Below are 17,579 nucleotides of genomic sequence, written 5' to 3'. Positions count from 1 at the left end.
ACAGGAGGTGTGTGCACTGAATGGTATGAGGAGAGCGCTAAGAAGAAAGGTCCAGAATAGTTTAGATGGCTTGCTATTGCAGGCCTGAAGGCGTGCCTTTCTCGGCGCTCCGAGCTTTAGCAGATGCGCTGCGAGAAATAAGACATGGTTATACGAGTGAGGAATAGGGAGAGTGAGAGTGAAAAACACTGGCAGGCAGAGGCTGTTGCTACAGAAGCCTGAACGTTAATGCAGAGGAGTTTGTGTGCGGTTGTCTGTCTCAGATTATGTCTCTGCTTTGTCTCACAAAGCAAGTGATTCATTGCTTTTTTCTTTTGCTCAGGGTGGGGCAGTAATTACTTTCCTGGATTGCTAAAAATAAAGCCAAACCATGACTAAAATATTAATCTTTAAAAGAAAAAAAAAAAAGGCGAAAAGCTGGTGTTTCATGTAAGTAACTGAACTTTTATTCACAATGGATTTATACTGTGGGTATGAATAATAAATGCATGTCTTTAAAAATAGATCATGGCATAAGTTGTTCATTATTTACTTACTCAGACCTCTATTTATTCCTAATGTACGTTCCTGTGCACAGTAAGATAGGCTAATTTTCTTTTCCTACTGCTATTTATTCTCTCAGCATGTGGTTTTCCTTCTTGATTCATCAATACATATCCCTCTGTGGAATGCCAAGCTGTCTTATTTAAAAATATCAGAATGAAATCTACTAACCTGTTGGGTCTTCTGATGTGAAAGCATTGGACTTACACCACAAAAAAAAAAAAAAATCAGTTGCTTATCTTTTGATATAACTAGCAGGTGCTGACTGGCATTATGTTGAGCCTTGCTGCTAATCTGCTTTCTTTTTAATAATCTGGAAAATTATTGTTGTACCATGTGTTCTGGTAAATTGGTAGTGCTGGATAATATATATTTTTTCATACTATGCAAATGTAATTTGTATTTGCAAGTTATTTGTACTTTGAGGAATTTTGATCGTGTCATAATCCAAGCAAGCGGGGGAGAACTATGAACTTCAGAAATGCCTATCCTGCAGTTCCTTGGCCTAGCAACGGTCTGCGTTGGTGACGCAGTGATTCGTGCTGCAGAGCTGCGCGGTGACTGCTGCAGAACAGTCGTTTGACTGTTTTCTCCAAGAGGTCTTATTCATGATCAGGACAGCACTATCTAAGAAAGCTTTCTGAGCGTTATTGCTTCTCTTGACTGGAGATACGCTGTCCTCTGTTGTGGGGTGTGGGGGGGGTCTTCTGGTAGGAGGTGACTGGGTGGTAAAAATGGGAGCTTAGGCAATTGGGGAGACTGTGGCATTTGCCCGCGAGGTAGCAAACCTTGTTAGATGGAGTACAAGCTGTCAGATCAGCTACGGGACAGCCGCGCCGTGGCCATCAGCTACTGGATGTTGTTGTGTGCCCGTGGGTTTTGTGGTAGCAACAGGAGAGCACGTTAGCTGCAACGTGTTCAAAGAGTTGTGGGAGAGCGAAGGCAAGCACGCAACCCTGCGGAGGGATGCCGGGCAGCGCGTGCTTCCCGCGGGCTGGCTGTCGTGGGGAAGGGGTCTTGGGGGCTACGAGGAGCAAGGGCTGCCTCCACAAGCGCTCTCTGGGCAAACGCCACCGGTGCCGCCTTGGCCGGCTGCGGAGCCGGCGTCCGTGGCTGTTCCCGGGTGAAGGGCTTCACCAGTCCGCGTGCCAAGACTGGAGGCAGGCAGGCCCCGAAAGGAAGACTAGCAGTTTCTCGGGAAGGGCAGCGGCCCCGGGCACGGGTCCTCCCGTCAGCGCTGCCGAGAGCCGCCCTTCAGCCCCTCGTCCCCACGTGGAGGAGAAGGTCTATTTACTTAAACTCTCCTAGGGGGAAAGGCTCCTTGGGTGCGGTCGCCACAGGCCCGCTGAGGAGCCGCTACCGGGAGACGCTGGGCTCCCCCGGCCCCTTCCGCCACTCCCCAGCCCCGCTCCCCCTGAAGAACGGCACCCGAAGGCCGCCGCAGCCCGAGCGGCCGCTCCCTCCGCTACGCCTCAGGAGGCTTCGCCCTCCCGCCCGCGGCCGCCTGGCGCGGCCGTTACCGCCCGCCCCCCCCACCCCGCCGTAGGCCCCGCCCTTCCGCAGGACCCCTCTCCGCTGCCGGGGCTGCCCCTCCGAGCGCCTGCCGGCCCGCGGCGCCCCCGCCCGGCTCTTCGCTCGGGGGCGCGGCGTCTCCCGCCGCCCCCCCGGCTCTCGGCCCCGGGCGGCGGCGCCTCCCGCCGGCCGGGCGGCGGCGCGGTACGGCCGGGAGGGGGAGGCGGCGGGCGGGGCGGCCCCGGCTCGCTGGGGTCCTGCGCGGCGGCGGCGGGCGGGCGGATCGGTGTCTCCTTCACTTCGCCCTCCAGTGCCAGCGGCTGCAGCAGCGCGGCCTCCTCACGGCGAGACCCGCCCGCGCCCCCGGCCCCGCTCCGCCCGGCCTCGCCGCCCTCCCGCGCTAGCCAGGTGCCGGCCCGGGCCGTCACCGGCCCCGCGGGAGCCGGGGGGGCGGGCGGGGCTCGGCCGTGTGAGAGCGGGCGGAGGGGTGGCGAGCGGGGCTGAGGGCCGCGCGGGGTCGGCGGGGCCGGGGGCGCCTTCCCCAGCGCCCAGGCTAACGGCGGGGCGGGGGCGGCCGGGAGGGGGGGGTTTCTCCGCACGCGTTGCTCCCCCCGTGGCCTCCGCAGGCGCCGCGCCCTCCTCGGCCTGCGGGCCCGGGCCGGCCCGCGGTTACATAAGGGGCGGCGGGAGGGGGTCAGGCCGGGATGCCCAAGATGGCCGCGTGGAGGAGTTCACCTTGCCGCGGCAGCGGGCGCCGCTCGCCCTGGCGGCCGGCCTGGCGGGAGCGGCGGGCCTGGGCGCGGGGGAAGGACCTGGCGCTGCGCGCCGCCGCCCGGGCCCTTCCCTGGAAGGGTGTGCCGCCTCCCCATGCGTGCCGGCCTGGCCCTTCGCATCCCCGTCTTCCCTCTCGGTGTCCTTCTCTTCTGGGAGGCTCTGCTTTACCCCCTGCTTTCGGTTTCCGAACACGTAGCTCATTTTCAGGTGTTTAATTTCCTTTCCCTTCTCCGTAGAGTCTCTAAATTGGCCTAGCTATGGCTACTAGGCTAGCGTCTCCACCTCCGAGATGTAAGTAGGATGAGAGTTGAAGCAAGGGTAACGAAGTGGTTTGTCTTTTTTTTTTTTTTTTTAAGCTTTAGTAGCAGTGTAAGTCTAAAGGCCAGTGGTGTGTCCAGTGCATTTTAACAAAGTATTTTTTTGAATAATATCAATTTCTCTGTTGTTATTTCCACTACTGGAATACAATTTCAGTGTAGTTATTGCCTTTTTTTTAAAAAGTTGCATGAGTACTTAGGTTTTTTTTATTATAGCCTGATCTTCAATATCTTGAGATCTTAAAATTGTTAGAAATCTTTGTGGAAGTCCTTGGCATTCCTTTAATTGTAGGGCGTGAGAGAGTTCTGAAATACTACCTCGAAGGGAAACTGTGATGTAATAGTTCTGATAACATTAATACATTTTTCTGTTCTTGGGATGATTTTTTTTTTCTTTTTACAGAAGAAGAAAGCATGTTTGTGGCTCTTGAGTAACAGATTAATTAAACTTATTTAGGGTGGCATGAAACAAAGATCAGGGTGGAGCTCCCACTTGATTCAAGTAGATTCTGTGTTTTTGAAATGAGGGAAAAGATCCGATAGTTGCTTTCACAACAAACCTCTTGTTGTTAAATGGTACTTAATATTTCAGTCACTTCTCATTAGTAGTTTTTAAGTGAAAGACTTCAAAATAGGGTTGAAGAACATTACTTATGATTATAAGAATTTGCAAACCTAGCTAACTTGTCAACATTGGAGGACACAGGAATGATTTTTTTTTTTTAGTGAGCATTCTGATGACGGCACTGGCTTATCAGGTATTTAGCATACCCAAAATTAACTCTTGGTTTCCCCTTTTGTCCTCGTCCATCCCTGTTAGTGTAGGATTAGAACAGCAGCGTGACAGTTGCACTCTTGTTTTAACTTTTTGTCACAAAACTTGCATCTGTAGGCTGGAATGTCTGACAAATACTGGTCGGTTTCCTTGCAATGGGAAGGATGCTTAACTAGGCCAGATGAAACAGCAACATCCTTTTTACCGTAGTAATCCTTTGAATCTAGACACAGATACCAGTTTGTTAACTTCTCAGGACATCACTGCTTAGCATAAATCTTTTGTCTGTAATGGTTGTCTAGTCAGATTGGAAACTTTGAAAACAAAAGCGAAAAGCTCGTTCGTTTATACTGTAAAAGCATGTCTATGCTAAAGGCTAGTATAAAACTTGAAAGCTAGAAATAATTTTCCTCTGAAGATGCTAGTTAGAAGTGAGACCTATTCATTAAAGGAAAAATACATAGCTAAACCTTCTCTAAATTAAACTGCTAATGAATTGTACAGTTGCTATACAGCAGAAATTTAGAGGGGAAAGAGCAGTGTTCCCACACTTTCTCATAGTTTGGTCTACCACCTGCTTCTTTTTATTGAATAAATAATAGGAACCATTTAATGTCTTGTCACCGGGATTAGTATCTGTTCTGCTATAGAATTTTTTTTTTCTGAAGACTTACGTTATTTATTATGGACTTGAACATGGGCTAAGCCTTTTTAAGCTTCAAATGCTCTAAGTCATTTTCATGTCTTTTTTTTCTTTTCTTCTTGTTCAAGAGACAGTTTACTTTAATTCTATGGAAAAACAGACTTGTTTTATGTTCTTGAGCAAGTGATGAATGTCTTGCTATAATGACCTGGTTGTAGAGTTTAGAACTTCTTACTAGAGAAGGGAGTTTCTTTTTTTTTTTTTTTTTCTTTTTTTTGAAGTTATCCTCTTACGGCTTAGGGAGGTAGAGTAAGGTACTCTGGAAAACTGCATTAGAAATTGTAGAAAGATAAGAAACAGTCTTGTGCCTTATCATTGCTTGCTTAGATAGTGGTTTTTCTTGTTGTTTTTTTTTTTTTTTAAATAGTAGCAGTTCATACAATCGGGCTGTATATGGCAGGTGTAATTAGGGTTCTTCTGGGTTTCATGGTGGTTTTTTTTTATGTGGATGCTATTCTGAAACAACAGTCTGTTTAGTAGAATGGTGCCCTAAAGGAAATTTTTCTGAATCGGGTGTTCTAGGAAAGTTTTCCCTTTATGTAGATAAGGCCATAAAAAGATGGAAAGGAACTTTTTTTTGGGGGGGGGGGAAGAAAGCTTACCTTCATCCTGTGTTATTGAATACACTTAGGATCTTGCGGATATCTGCAGAAGAGAAGCAATTCTATAGCCAGGTGTTGAAAATTTAAATATTGGTTAAAAGTACTATGTAAAAATGAAAGTAGTCTTTTCTGTTTTCAGTTGAAAGTTAACTTGTGAGAGTACTGCCCTTGTTATTTTTGAGGTTCTGAAGATCTTTTTCCATTTACTTAAACAAAAAAAACCCGCCACACGAGCAAGATAAACAATTATGTTAATCTGACTTTCTCTGCAAAACAAATGTGACCAACCAGTTTGAAAAGATAAGAGAAGATTTTTGTTTTCTTGCATTTAGCCTTTTTATGGTGCTTATCTTGTTAGTTTCATTGTGTGTTGTCCCCCCCCCCGCCTCTTTTTTTTCCCCCTTTCACAGCATGGGGTGAGTTACTAACTCTTTGAAATATGCTCTGTTTTCTGTATTTTAAAACTTCAGAATACAGTGTCTCTGTAACAGTGGCCTTTTGCTATTGAAATCATGGGAAGACAGTCACTGAAGGAAGGTGCAGACAGGGTGTATCTTTGCAGGGAAGAGAACCATACGAGCCTGTGTGATACCTTAGGCTGGTATCTATGCATCGGGCTGGGGAGGCTGGGTCATAGCTAGTCTTGAATGACAGGTTCTTTAACAGTGAGATTGCCAGAGGCTCCCCTTCTGAGAAAGGGACTTTTAAAGAGGGCTTTTCTCACTGACCTAGCACTCCTACTACTTGTTTGTTTTAAACTAACAAGACAACCCCCCCAAACTTTAACTCTTGTATGTTATAGGGGGGGGAAAACTTCATCAGATTGATTGCTAGTTAATGGCATCATCAGACATTCCTCTTTAAATTGTATGTCTACCATTTAAAATATGGGGCAAATGATGTTGCAAAACAGATATGCGCTCTTTTTACACTTTGAAAATAAAACCTTGTAGGTCCTTTCAGGTAATTTGCATAAGCATCTGTCAAATTTGACTGGAATTTCAGGGAATAACTGCGTTATAGTTTTTCAAATTTCCAGCTTCCTGGTTTTTGGTGGTAACTGTCAGCTCTGGAAATGTGAGCTTTTAGTTGATTTCTGGTAATTAAAGATGTATGAAGAAATCTACTTGAAAAATGAAGAACTGGGTGGTCTTGTAATGCCTCTTCTCTAAAGCAGATTACCTAAGCCAAGAAAACATTCAGTTTTGTCAGATGGTCACAGTGACCATCGCTGAAAATCTGTAGGTGTTTCACAGAATACTGTAATTGTTTGAACCATCTGTCTGTTAACTGCCTGCATATATGAATGTGCCTTAAAGGGTATCTTTATATATGGTAGCATTTTTTGTGTGTGCGCAATGGTAAAAGGTTCACTATTAATTAGCCCATTACCTTTCAGCTCCAATGGCGATTCCTCCATCATATGTAGACCTCGGCAAGTCTGCCAGAGATATCTTCAATAAAGGATATGGTAAGAATAGTACCTTTTGTAAAACATGGTGTTTGTGGTGCAGCAATGAATTGCCTTTTTAAGCCTGTATGTAAAATTGAATGCTCAAATGCCTGTGTTTCTGGGGAGGGGGAAGGTGTGTTGGTTTTTGTATCATTACCATCAACTAACAGATCATTGCAGGCTTCTTGTGGGCTGTTTTGATGTGAAGTCTGTTAAATCTTACTGCTTTAGCCCCATAAATGTCAGAGGTGTACAAGTATGCAAGCATGTAGGCATCAAGTGCAATTTAACTTAGGAGTGCACTTTGTCTACCAATCTGTCTGTGCCACAACATTTGTTGATATAGAAAGGGATATATACCACTGTAACATTATAGCCTTTTTTGGAATAGAAAGAGGAATAGCTATTGGGGTGAAGAATCCCTCAACATTTTTAAAATGTTTTAATACCAGGCAGTTGCATAGTTAAATTCTGCTTCATTACAGTGCTGTTTCTTTCTGGTCTTTGGCAATGCATGTGGGGGCTTTTTCACCAAGACTGTCGCTCAGCTCTAAGGGTAACAATTTGAATTGACACTCCTCTAAAACCTACTTATATTACAGTTCCAATGGCTGCGTATCTCCCAGTGACTTCACTTTTACAGTTATTTACTTTGAGATATTTCTTCTTGGTGCTGAGAGATGAATTTTATGCATCGGGCTAGCTCTTCAAATGGCATTGACTACAAAGCCAGTGCCATCCCAGGAACACAAAAGAATGCATTTTGTCTGGCACTAAATTTACTCTTGGAAGTCATCGTTTGGTAGTTAAATGCATAGTGTGCAACTGAGAGGCTATTCCCCACTTTCGATGTGGTGATGATAGAACAGAACTCCTGGCTTGTTCTAGAGTGGCCTCCTCTACCTGCTATGGCATCTAAGATTTGAGTGTTACTGAAGTCAGTCTGTGGTGGTTTTTATATACGTCGATATGTGGCACACTGCTGAGACTGCTTGGAAAACCAGCTTCTTGGAAAATGTGCATGCTCTTAGTTAAAGCCTACTGGTGTAACTTTGACTTCTGTTTGTTAGGTTTTGGGTTGGTGAAGTTGGATGTGAAAACAAAATCTGCAAGCGGAGTGGTGAGTTTAAATACCTCTTATTCATTATATTTTTTTTCTGGATGTGTTCTGATACTTAATTAGAAAGGACACCTTCCAGATGCTGTTAAGTAGTTTATAGGTTATATGAATGATAAACTTTTGGTGTAAAATAATTTCAGAAGCCCCTAAAGATCTGACTTTATTCTGAATGTAACAGGGATATCACAGTGTTTAGTAATCTTCGTAAAATAAAAAGGCTTATTAGTTGTCTTATGTCTGAAGGTGAACAAATAGCTGACACATTTTTGAAGTACACAGAATTTATTTCTAACGATACTTTTTGTATTTGGTGGAAATTTCTGGCATCTTGATGTTTGTGTGAAGTAGTTGGCAGTGAATTAGCACGTTCAATCTCTGGTTCCTCTTTAATACTTTCAAAGTGTTGCAGTAATGTTCCTTGCAAGATGTATCGGTCATGCAAACAGTGCCTTCTGTAACTTTCATCTATTTCTAGAGCAGACTTTGTAAGATAGAAAGGTAGATTTTTTTTTTTTTCCATAACTGGAAGCTTTAACAGTGTAACTGGCAGTTAGAAACAAGGTGCATGGGTTATATGCTGTGTCTTTTCTAGAAGTCTGTATCACAACTGAAGCACAGTTTGCAAGAGCCCTATTACAGATGTAGTTGTTCTTATTTTAGCTTGTTTCGAGGACTACCAGTAATACTAGTAAAACTCTCCAAAAAATCCACGCCCTCATGTGAATCCCATATCAGTTATAAGCCATCCTTCCCAGGAGGAGGAAGTGCCGGCATGTATGTACTGCGGATGTTTTAAAGCAGAGATAAGAGATAACGTAATAATTTGCTGCTCCTGAAGCTATTACCGCAGTGGTTGCAGTCACATATACCCTGCGCAGTAGGAATAGCACAAAGCAAGAAGTTAAAGCTGAATGTATTTGGACTTGAAGTTGTGTAGTACCTGTCACTTGGCAAGAAATAGACCTCACTAGAATTATGCAACTGTGTGGATGGTTTAGTGGTTCACTAACATAATACAAGTAAATGTCTTGGCCATGGTTAGATTTGATCAGCCACCATTAAAGAACAGTCTCATGCGTACTTGTGATGTGCAGCAGGTCTTGGGCTGTGAGAATACGAGTGCTTAAGGACTTGCGATTTCAAATCTGTGTTTCGTTCTGGGGGAGGTGGGTGTGAGGAGTCGATTTGAAAATATGTGCTGTAGATCAAAATTTTGATTTATATGTTTTAAAAAGTTGAAATAATAAACTTTTTAAACCATAAGGGCAATAATATTTCAGTGGAAAGAGCTCCTTAACTCCTTAACATATATTTGCAAACAAGGCTTCCACTTCTGCTAGGTATTGCCTTTAGTTTCTGAATAGTGGTACACGGAAATTATTCATTCTGTTCTTTGTGAGAATCCAAATAGCGAGAGACATCAGGGACTACTTAGTTGAATAAGGAGATGTGAGTCATATTGCTAACTTCTAAATACTTTCAAGAATTCCAAGTAAGACTCTACCAGAAGCATAAAAATCAGACTGTTGCCTTAGCTCACAATTCAAACGCGAATGTTCTTCCTGTGTGTCATTAAACCAAAGTGTCAGGGGAATAGGAATTTTATAGTTGTCAGTAAAAACATGTGTGCGTGTGGCTTGTGGGAAAGGCTGGTGCATTGGCAAGACTGAGAACTCTCTTAAAAAGCAACAAAACCCCCAAACCAAACAAAAAACCAAACCACCACCCACCCCCAATTTGAAAAATGATGGCATTCTGTGACATTTTACAGTTGTAGATTAACTTATCTTTGGAGGTGGTTGACTGGAATAATGAATATACATATGTGACCCTTAAAGAACGTTACTGGAGTTGCATTATGTGCCTTATAGCATTCTTGGCTCTTGGTTTGATTTTTAATTTGCTCATTAGGAGTATCAGACTTAACTCAGAAGCAAGACAGTAGTTACCGTAAGCATTCTCCTTAACAGCAGAAACAAGTTCTTGAAATACAAGGTTATGTTGCAAACCTGTACATTTTGTAATAGTGGCAGAAACACTGCAGTTGAGATGGGGAGTGGTGGGAGCCCTCCACGTGGGCATGAATCGTCTGGTTCTTCTTGTCCATGTCATTTCCCCCTTCTCCCCCTGCAAGTTGTCTAGCGTTAAACTTGTTGCATAGAATAACAAGATCTTAGTGTTGGCTGAAGAAAAGTCTTTTCTCTTTTGGCACTGTGTAATGCTTTCAGGATCACATGTATCTTCTGTGTAACATGGACACTGTCCTTTTTAGGAATTCACAACATCTGGTTCATCGAACACAGACACTGGAAAAGTGAACGGGAGCTTGGAGACCAAATACAAGTGGGCTGAGTATGGGCTGACTTTCACAGAAAAATGGAACACAGATAACACCCTGGGAACAGAAATTGCAATTGAAGATCAGGTAATAGATTAGGAGAGTATTTATTTGTTTTACCTAACTAGCAGAACTGAATTTATAGCTTTATCTTATCTTTTTCCCCCTTTAATTAGATTGCCAAAGGCTTGAAGTTGACATTTGATACAACTTTCTCACCAAATACAGGGTAAGAATTGTTCACCTTTTTACCTCATTTAGGGCAGTAACAACACCCATGGTCAGTAAACGTTCATCTGGTCTGTTGTATTGACAGAGATGTTTGTGTGGCTTGCTATTGATCCAAATTAGCAAATCCCAATGCTAAAGGCTTCTGCTCTTTAGCATCGCATCTTATTCTATGGGGTTAGTATTGGACATTTCACAACAGCCCACTTTGCTTATTTTCTGGGATAGAAATACTTGTAAGATTGCAGGAGGCATGAAAATGCCTCTACATTCATCACAAAATGCCTGTTTGTGGTAGCCCTGTGCTTTCTTGATGGGCTAGCTGTGCTTTGGCCCAGTCCAGAGGATGCATGTGCATGACATTTAGATACGTTGTGTAGAGTCATATGGCTCGAATTTGGCAGTTCATTGAGGAAGATCGATCCTTGTCTTAAGATAACTGTTTCTCTGTTTCAGAAAGAAAAGTGGTAAAATTAAGTCAGCTTATAAACGTGAATGCGTAAACCTAGGTTGTGATGTTGACTTTGATTTTGCTGGACCTGCCATCCATGGTTCAGCTGTCTTTGGTTATGAAGGCTGGCTTGCCGGTTATCAGATGACTTTTGATAGTGCCAAATCAAAATTGACAAGAAATAACTTCTCTGTGGGTTACAAGACTGGAGACTTCCAACTGCACACTAATGTGTAAGTACTGAAAATTGTGTCCAGATTTACAGAAGCAGGCTTTCTCTACCTTTCCTTCTAGTCAGAATACAAATGCTTGAAATACCAAGAGGTGCTTGCAAGGCCATTAAGTGGAGTGCGTTTTTCAATAGGAAACTAAATAAATAATAAATGTTACTTTGTGTCTCTCTTTTTCAAAACAGTAAATACCTGTGGCTTGTTAGCACTTAGAGCATAATATATGCTACAGCTTACCAAATACTGAAGTAGGTCCAAATTGGAAGTGCAATAGTTCAGTTACACAGAGCTGACCATAATGCTTTTTCCAGCTTTCCCATTACGTTGAATTGTATCTGACTATAATTTAAGGGCAGTAGATTTGTTAGAGGTAGTAATCAGCATTGCACTGTTTAAGTAGGCCAGTAGTAGTTTCTGGAGCAGGGCTAGAGCTTTGCTTTTAGACTTTTTGAGTAGGTTCATCTTCTTGCCTGTCTGGGATGAAGAGTGCATGAAACAGAGTGTAACTAAACAAGTGTAAGACATCTCGTTTATGAACTTTCTTCAGACTTGCTGCCTTTAGATCTGAAATGTTCTTCAGAGCAAGCTGATCAAAACCTACTGAAGAACATGGTATTTTCAATCTAAGTTAATAAAAACTGGCATTGTTCTAGTCTGTTTAGTTAGGAAATAACTTACTTGATTTTTGAGGCAAAAGTTTGTCCTTTTGGAGGGGGAGGATGGGGATTGTGTCTGTCTGGGTTTATGGAAGTTGAGGGGTATGGGAGGAAGCTACAAAACACTTTATAGTCTGGGCTGTAAGAATTCCATTTCCGTTTACTAATGTCAAACATTGTGACAGATTTTTTTAAAAAGGTCATCTAATTCTTTAGGAATATCATATGTATTCAATAATCCTAGAATTCAGAATGCCTGTTTCCTAACTATTAACATTATCTGTTAGTTTTGTAAGGATGTGATCTGGAATTACACTAAAGTACTTAGTTCAACATTAGTGTGAGAATTAGCTGTAGCACTCTGAAACATCTCTTTCGTTGTTGGTTTTTTTTCCCCATGAATTATTACAGTTTAATTTTGCCCTGAAGCCTTTGTTCATCTGCCCTTCTCCTGTCAAAATGTGAAACAACTCAAACTTCTAGAATTCTCACTTGAATAAAAATTTGAAGTAGTTAAAAAAAAAAAGTTTGGATTATGTAAATACAGGAAACTAACTTTTTTCTTGATTTGTGCAGCAATGATGGTTCAGAATTTGGTGGGTCAATTTACCAGAAAGTGAGTGACAATCTTGAAACTGCTGTAAACCTGGCTTGGACAGCAGGTAGCAACAGCACTCGCTTTGGCATTGCGGCTAAATACAAGTTGGATTCCACTGCTTCTATCTCTGTAAGTATGGCTCTAACCAAAAGGGTTATGCTAAGCACAGTGTATTTTCAGTTTCTGCGAATCTGTGTGTTACTAGTACAAAAGAAGGTAATAGGTCAGGAAGTCTTGTAGGAATTACTCTTACAATCCAGGCAGTATTTAAATTCTGTAATGTTGCATACAGCAAAGTCTCTTTTAGAATCTGACTATCAAATGTTGTGCTACTCTAGAGGACTTAATGTATTTATTAAAAAACAAATAAATTGAAAAAACCCCTTCATGTCTAGCTCTGTAAGTTTACAGAATTTTTTTAAAACCAGGTTTTGGGGAGCTCTGTCACATTCTCATGGCAAGAACTCTGGTGATACTGGTTAAAAAGGTGATATGCAGAAAAGTTTTCTGTATGTTATAAAGTTAGAATTGAATCTGGATTGTTGGAATCATCCTATAGAGGAAGTGGAGCAAAGTGAGATAAATAATGATGATAATATAAAAAACAACATGTTTATGATGATATTATGAAATGTTTGCTGCTTGACTGATTGGACCTGCAAGATTCTTTTGTAATAATATGAACATGGAGGATTCTTCTGAAGTGGCTTGTTTTGGGAGACTGTGGTGGTAAATTGCTGTGGCCTTCTGAAAAGGGGGTAGTGTGGAAGTTCACTTGCCAAACTACATTCCAGTAACAGTTCTCCCTGCCCTTACATTCTGTCTGTTCTTAAATATGTTACTTCAGCTGTAAGTTGGGGGGGCAAGGTTATAGCTGGGAAGAGGGAATCCAGTAAGCTCAGAGATATTGAAAGAACAAGTAAAATTTGGTTGTTGATAATGGCAGTGTTGCCATAGTTATTCAAGCTTCTGAATGATAACCGAGAACTAACCAGTTACAACACTTCAACTGCTTTTGTCTTGGGTTTTTTTCAGGCAAAAGTGAACAATTCTAGTCTAGTTGGAGTGGGTTACACCCAGACCCTGAGGCCAGGTAAGGGTTATCACATGAATTACGTCACGTACATATCTTTTATGCATCAAAAAGAAAATCTGAGATCTGTGCATTTATATGCAACTATTTCCCTTAAGAATAATTTTGTCTTGAAGGCAGAGTAGATGTTTTACAGTAGCTTATGTTGCACATCAAATCTTTATCTAAACAAGACAAATTCCATTGTATTCAGCATCATACTCCTCATTGATTTGCGTAGGAGTGGACTGTATTGTGTTTGATAGCTTAGCTTTAGCCTGTGCGAAGCAGTCTTTTTTTTTTTTTTTTTAGCATTGCTTTCTCCAGTCATACTGTACGGAATGATAACAGGTCTTGAAATAATGATTAATCGTCAAAAGAACACACTTCCTGCTCTTCATATTTAGTAAAAAAAAAAAAAAACCCTCCAGAACTTAAGTTGTTCTGCTTAAATAAGAAAACACCTGTTAATGCTATACTACCATTGGTTAGTTCCTTATTTGAAAACCAATAAAAATCGTAGTTTGTTCCATCCCTTCCTTGGTACAAGTGTCTGTCTTTCTATGCATAATTTTCCTCCTTCTTTGCACACCTTAATGTAGAAAAGGAGAGCTCTTGTGTACTTACTAATTAGAGACTTTGTATATCCACTTTATAACACGGTACTTGCAAAAAGCATTCAGCTTGATTCACATGACTAGCTTTCAACAGATTTCAATGGGTTTCTGTAGAAGTCTTTAGAGGAAAGTAATGAAATAGAAAAAGAGCTCCAAATGGGACTTGTAATGACGGGGGTTGAGTTGCATGAAAGCTACTCTGAATGTATGTTGTAAACATGCTGTTTAAAAATCTTACAGGTGTGAAGCTTACACTGTCTGCCCTGATAGATGGAAAGAGCATCAATGCTGGTGGCCATAAACTTGGTCTTGGCCTGGAATTGGAGGCTTAAAAAGGTGAAGAAACTGCTGCAGAGAAGGGATATCGGAAGAATTTGGCCTTAAAATGTATTTCCAATGTGACCAGCAGGCTTTTTTTCCCCCAAGAAGAATGACCTAGAACAAGAGCTGTATTTGAAGTATTTAGACAGTTACTTGTTAGCTGGTTTCTAGTTAAATTGGTTACCCATCTAGTTAAAATTCTGCATTAGTGCAGTCACTTAAACACTATTTAAATGTATTTAACTGTTTAATGCGCTACCCACAAATAATGAAATAGACATTTATGAAAACTGTACAATTGTGTGCATGTTTGTTTTTATGTTCCTTTTAACATTCGATATTGCCATTGAATGAAAAATGGATCAGTGGATGTTCTGAAATGAGGTCAACAATCTTGTTAAATCAACTGAAGTAGAAATACATTTGGTATCCCAAGAGAAATGATGAATAAAACAAGTACACACACATACTTGTGCCTCAGATATTTTAAGAGTTAAGAGATGAGGGTAGTGCTCAGTTAAGTTTTAACTTAAAATAATCCAAGAAGTAGTGCTCTCTACCTTTGCGCAATTAAGGACCCCCACCCCACCCATGACAACACTGAATATAGATGGTTTTCACTGAACAGTTGGATTCCTCAAGCAAGTTGAATGTGCTTTTCTGTCAGGTAAGATTTGTCACGACACGACGTTTTAATTCCCCCTGTGTTCCACAGGCAAGATGTACTGCATTACTAGTTGGCCTCCTGATGCAAAGAGCGCAGAATGATGTACTTGGCACACTGAGACATTTAAGAACTGCTCCTTGATGCTTTTGCCCAAGGGGTGAAAAACCTCACCACGAACACACCTTTTGCTTGTATTTGTATGAAGTGAGACGTGTATCTGCAACTGAATGTAACAGTGTAATGGTATAACAGCCTGCTTATCCCAACTGCTGTGAGAGGTTTCTGCTTAAAATGACTGAAATAAAGGCTTAATTTTAAATGGAGACGGAGGAAAATGCATCCGATTTTGCTTTCCCTTTGACTAATAAATCTTGGCAGATACCCATTTTAAGTCCAGAAACATGCAGAATAATAGAAAAACTCTCCTGTTTTTCCAGGATAGAATTATGAGAGAGTAGAATTATGAGGGATATTTGGTCTGTAAACACAACGGCCCTTAAGGTCAAACATAACTAGCTGTGAATGCTTTTAATGTGGAATATATTAAATACATGTCGTTACAGTGCCTAGATTTAAGAATGGGGATTTATTGAGTTCAGGGGAGTGCCTGGAGCCTACTTCTTACAGCCTCTCATAGCTGAGAAGGGTGTCTTGATCCTTAGTCTTGCAGTCTGTAGTTGACGGCAGCTTCCTTTATAGGGCAGGTGGCTTGCCTGCGGTCAGGAAGCTTTATCTCTGGTTTGCAAGCTGCGTTTGGTTCATGCTGGGTTAGACTTAACCCCCGCAAAAGTCCTAGTGATTTGCTTGAGATCTTGTTCCACCCTGCACCGTCGCCCTCATACTCAAATTCTCAAGTTAGGTACTCTGTTGTAAACTGCCTGTGTTTAGGCTTTAGCTGTGGAATAGCTGAGCCACCTTCTTCGCAGGAGAGAGAGCAGAGCTTCCTTAAGCTTCCAGCTCAGGCTCTCGAGCAGGCTTGCTAGTGTATTTGACCGGTTTTCTTACATGACAAAGAGAAGGTTTGGCACCATTTGTGCTTCGGAGTACCTTTACTGCTGTTGTCGCTAAATGCCCTTTTCCGAGGAGCACTTCCACCGCTTGGTGACGGAAGAAGCATGTAAGGTGCAATTTATTGCTCTCTCACTGCATGTTAACGTTTGTAAACTGTATTTTTTTAGCTTGAAATGTTTTTATGTGATAGACCACCTAAAGCTAGAAACCCTGCGGCCAGACACTTGAATTTTAGTACGGGTTCTCTTTTTAGTATAACAGTCTTTGGTGCCTCACAAAGCGTGTCCAGGCTTCTTCTGGGGGGAAAAAAAAATAAATAAATGCTGTGTGCCTGTATGCATTGTCCAGCTGTAGCACCTGGGCAAATAAAGGACTCCGTCTTCTGCTTATGAACGACGCCTTGTTTGCATCCTTAAACCGGCATGGCTGCAACACTGATGTTTCTCAGTTTTTGGAAGCTTTTGATAGGGCTGTAATGGTCTGACGCTTTTTTGGGGTGGTGGTGTTTTGTGGGGTTTTTTTGGTGGTGGGGGTTTTTTTTGGTGTTTTTGTTTTTTTAGAAACAACTACTCTAACCCTTTTCTTCACTACCTGCTCACCTCTAGCTGTTTTTCCTGAGGTCACAAAATGGGCAAGCGAAATAAAAGCAGGTATTGCAGAGTTCCTCTTCAACTCTTCGTACAAATTAGTAATGGAAAGCTCGAACCTATTCACTTTACTCTGTTTTCATGTGCATCACTTTACCAGTCCTCAGCCTTTAAACCTTAAGTAGTTTCATTTGTTATAATGCTGATAGGCAACTGGAGAAATAAAAGGGCTCTGCAGTAGTTAAGACAACTGAAAATGCGGGTTTTCCTAAAAATATTCTGTCATAAATCACTACTTCAAGCATGAAAAGGGAGTTCAGTGTCTCTCTCTCGACATGTCTCAAGTAAGGCTTATAAAAATGGCTTTCAAACTTTCTTTTCAAGTGTGTTACAGAAGCTGGTGGTGTAATTGGAGTTCTGTGGTAAGGAATGTGGGTAGTTTAAATAGCTCCATTTTGTTAGACGTGTAAAAAGCCTTAACTTTCAGTGCTAGCCAGCCTTTCCTCAGGTGTCGTTCTGAATAAAATAAAAGCACTTGAGATCACCAATGACCTGAGCATGGCTGTGCATCTTGTTTGTGTGAACTGCAGCATTGCACTCCTGCCTGGTGCAGCTGGGGTAGGGGTTGCCTGTGTGCATATTGCAAGGAGGCTTAATCACTTTCATAAATAAAAATCCTTTCACATGAGATTGTGACGCCCTGGATTTTGCAAGTTACTGTCTGACTCGAACGTTTACATTCTCGCTGCACTGTAGAAATTCTCCAGGGTCCTTCGATTAACCTCGCACTCTTACTCTTCATGTGGTTCAGCTTGGTGTGGTATATTCTTAAATCTGCCTCTTGCACGTTGCGGTTGTTCAAAACCAGGAAATCTGTTCGGAACAATTTCGGAATGGGCATGGAAACCCTTTCACCCCCAAGCATTGGGGCACAGGTTTTTACCTTCCCTTTGGCTATTGCTGGGATAAAGCCAGGCAGGAATAGAGTGTGCTTACTGCCCTCT

The 17,579-nt window shown here is 42.1% G+C and overlaps 1 protein-coding gene across 3 annotated transcripts; it reads left to right on the top strand.

Annotated features, from left to right (window-relative positions):
- Positions 1-2,336: 2,336 nt before the first annotated feature.
- On the top strand, positions 2,337-16,381 carry VDAC2 (voltage dependent anion channel 2). Of its 3 annotated transcripts, XM_076338453.1 has the most exons (11): positions 2,337-2,463; positions 3,066-3,120; positions 6,626-6,697; positions 7,750-7,799; positions 10,072-10,224; positions 10,314-10,366; positions 10,822-11,049; positions 12,279-12,429; positions 13,336-13,393; positions 14,230-14,325; positions 15,026-16,381. In XM_076338453.1, exons 2-10 carry the CDS (start codon positions 3,087-3,089, stop codon positions 14,319-14,321), a joined length of 891 nt encoding a protein of 296 aa, XP_076194568.1. In that variant the 5' UTR covers positions 2,337-2,463; positions 3,066-3,086; the 3' UTR covers positions 14,322-14,325; positions 15,026-16,381. The 3 variants fall into 3 exon arrangements, with proteins under 3 accessions (XP_076194568.1, XP_076194567.1, XP_076194569.1); XM_076338452.1 differs by having other exon boundaries at positions 2,338-2,463; positions 14,230-16,381; XM_076338454.1 differs by lacking the exon at positions 3,066-3,120 and having other exon boundaries at positions 2,339-2,463; positions 14,230-16,381.
- The last annotated feature ends 1,198 nt before the right edge of the window (positions 16,382-17,579 follow it).

This window comes from Aptenodytes patagonicus, chromosome 5 (genome assembly GCF_965638725.1).
Source record: "Aptenodytes patagonicus chromosome 5, bAptPat1.pri.cur, whole genome shotgun sequence".
NCBI lineage: Eukaryota > Metazoa > Chordata > Aves > Sphenisciformes > Spheniscidae > Aptenodytes > Aptenodytes patagonicus.
The sequence above is the reverse complement of the archived record's forward strand: the minus strand, read 5'-3'. Positions and strand labels throughout refer to the sequence as shown.

Excerpts from the sequence above, each read along its gene's own strand:
- VDAC2 (XM_076338453.1), top strand. The coding sequence starts at position 3,087 with ATGGCTACTAGGCTAGCGTCTCCACCTCCGAGAT. Across the intron at positions 10,225-10,313 it reads AAATTGCAATTGAAGATCAG|ATTGCCAAAGGCTTGAAGTT; the intron begins GTAATAGATTAG and ends CCCTTTAATTAG. Across the intron at positions 10,367-10,821 it reads ACTTTCTCACCAAATACAGG|AAAGAAAAGTGGTAAAATTA; the intron begins GTAAGAATTGTT and ends TCTCTGTTTCAG.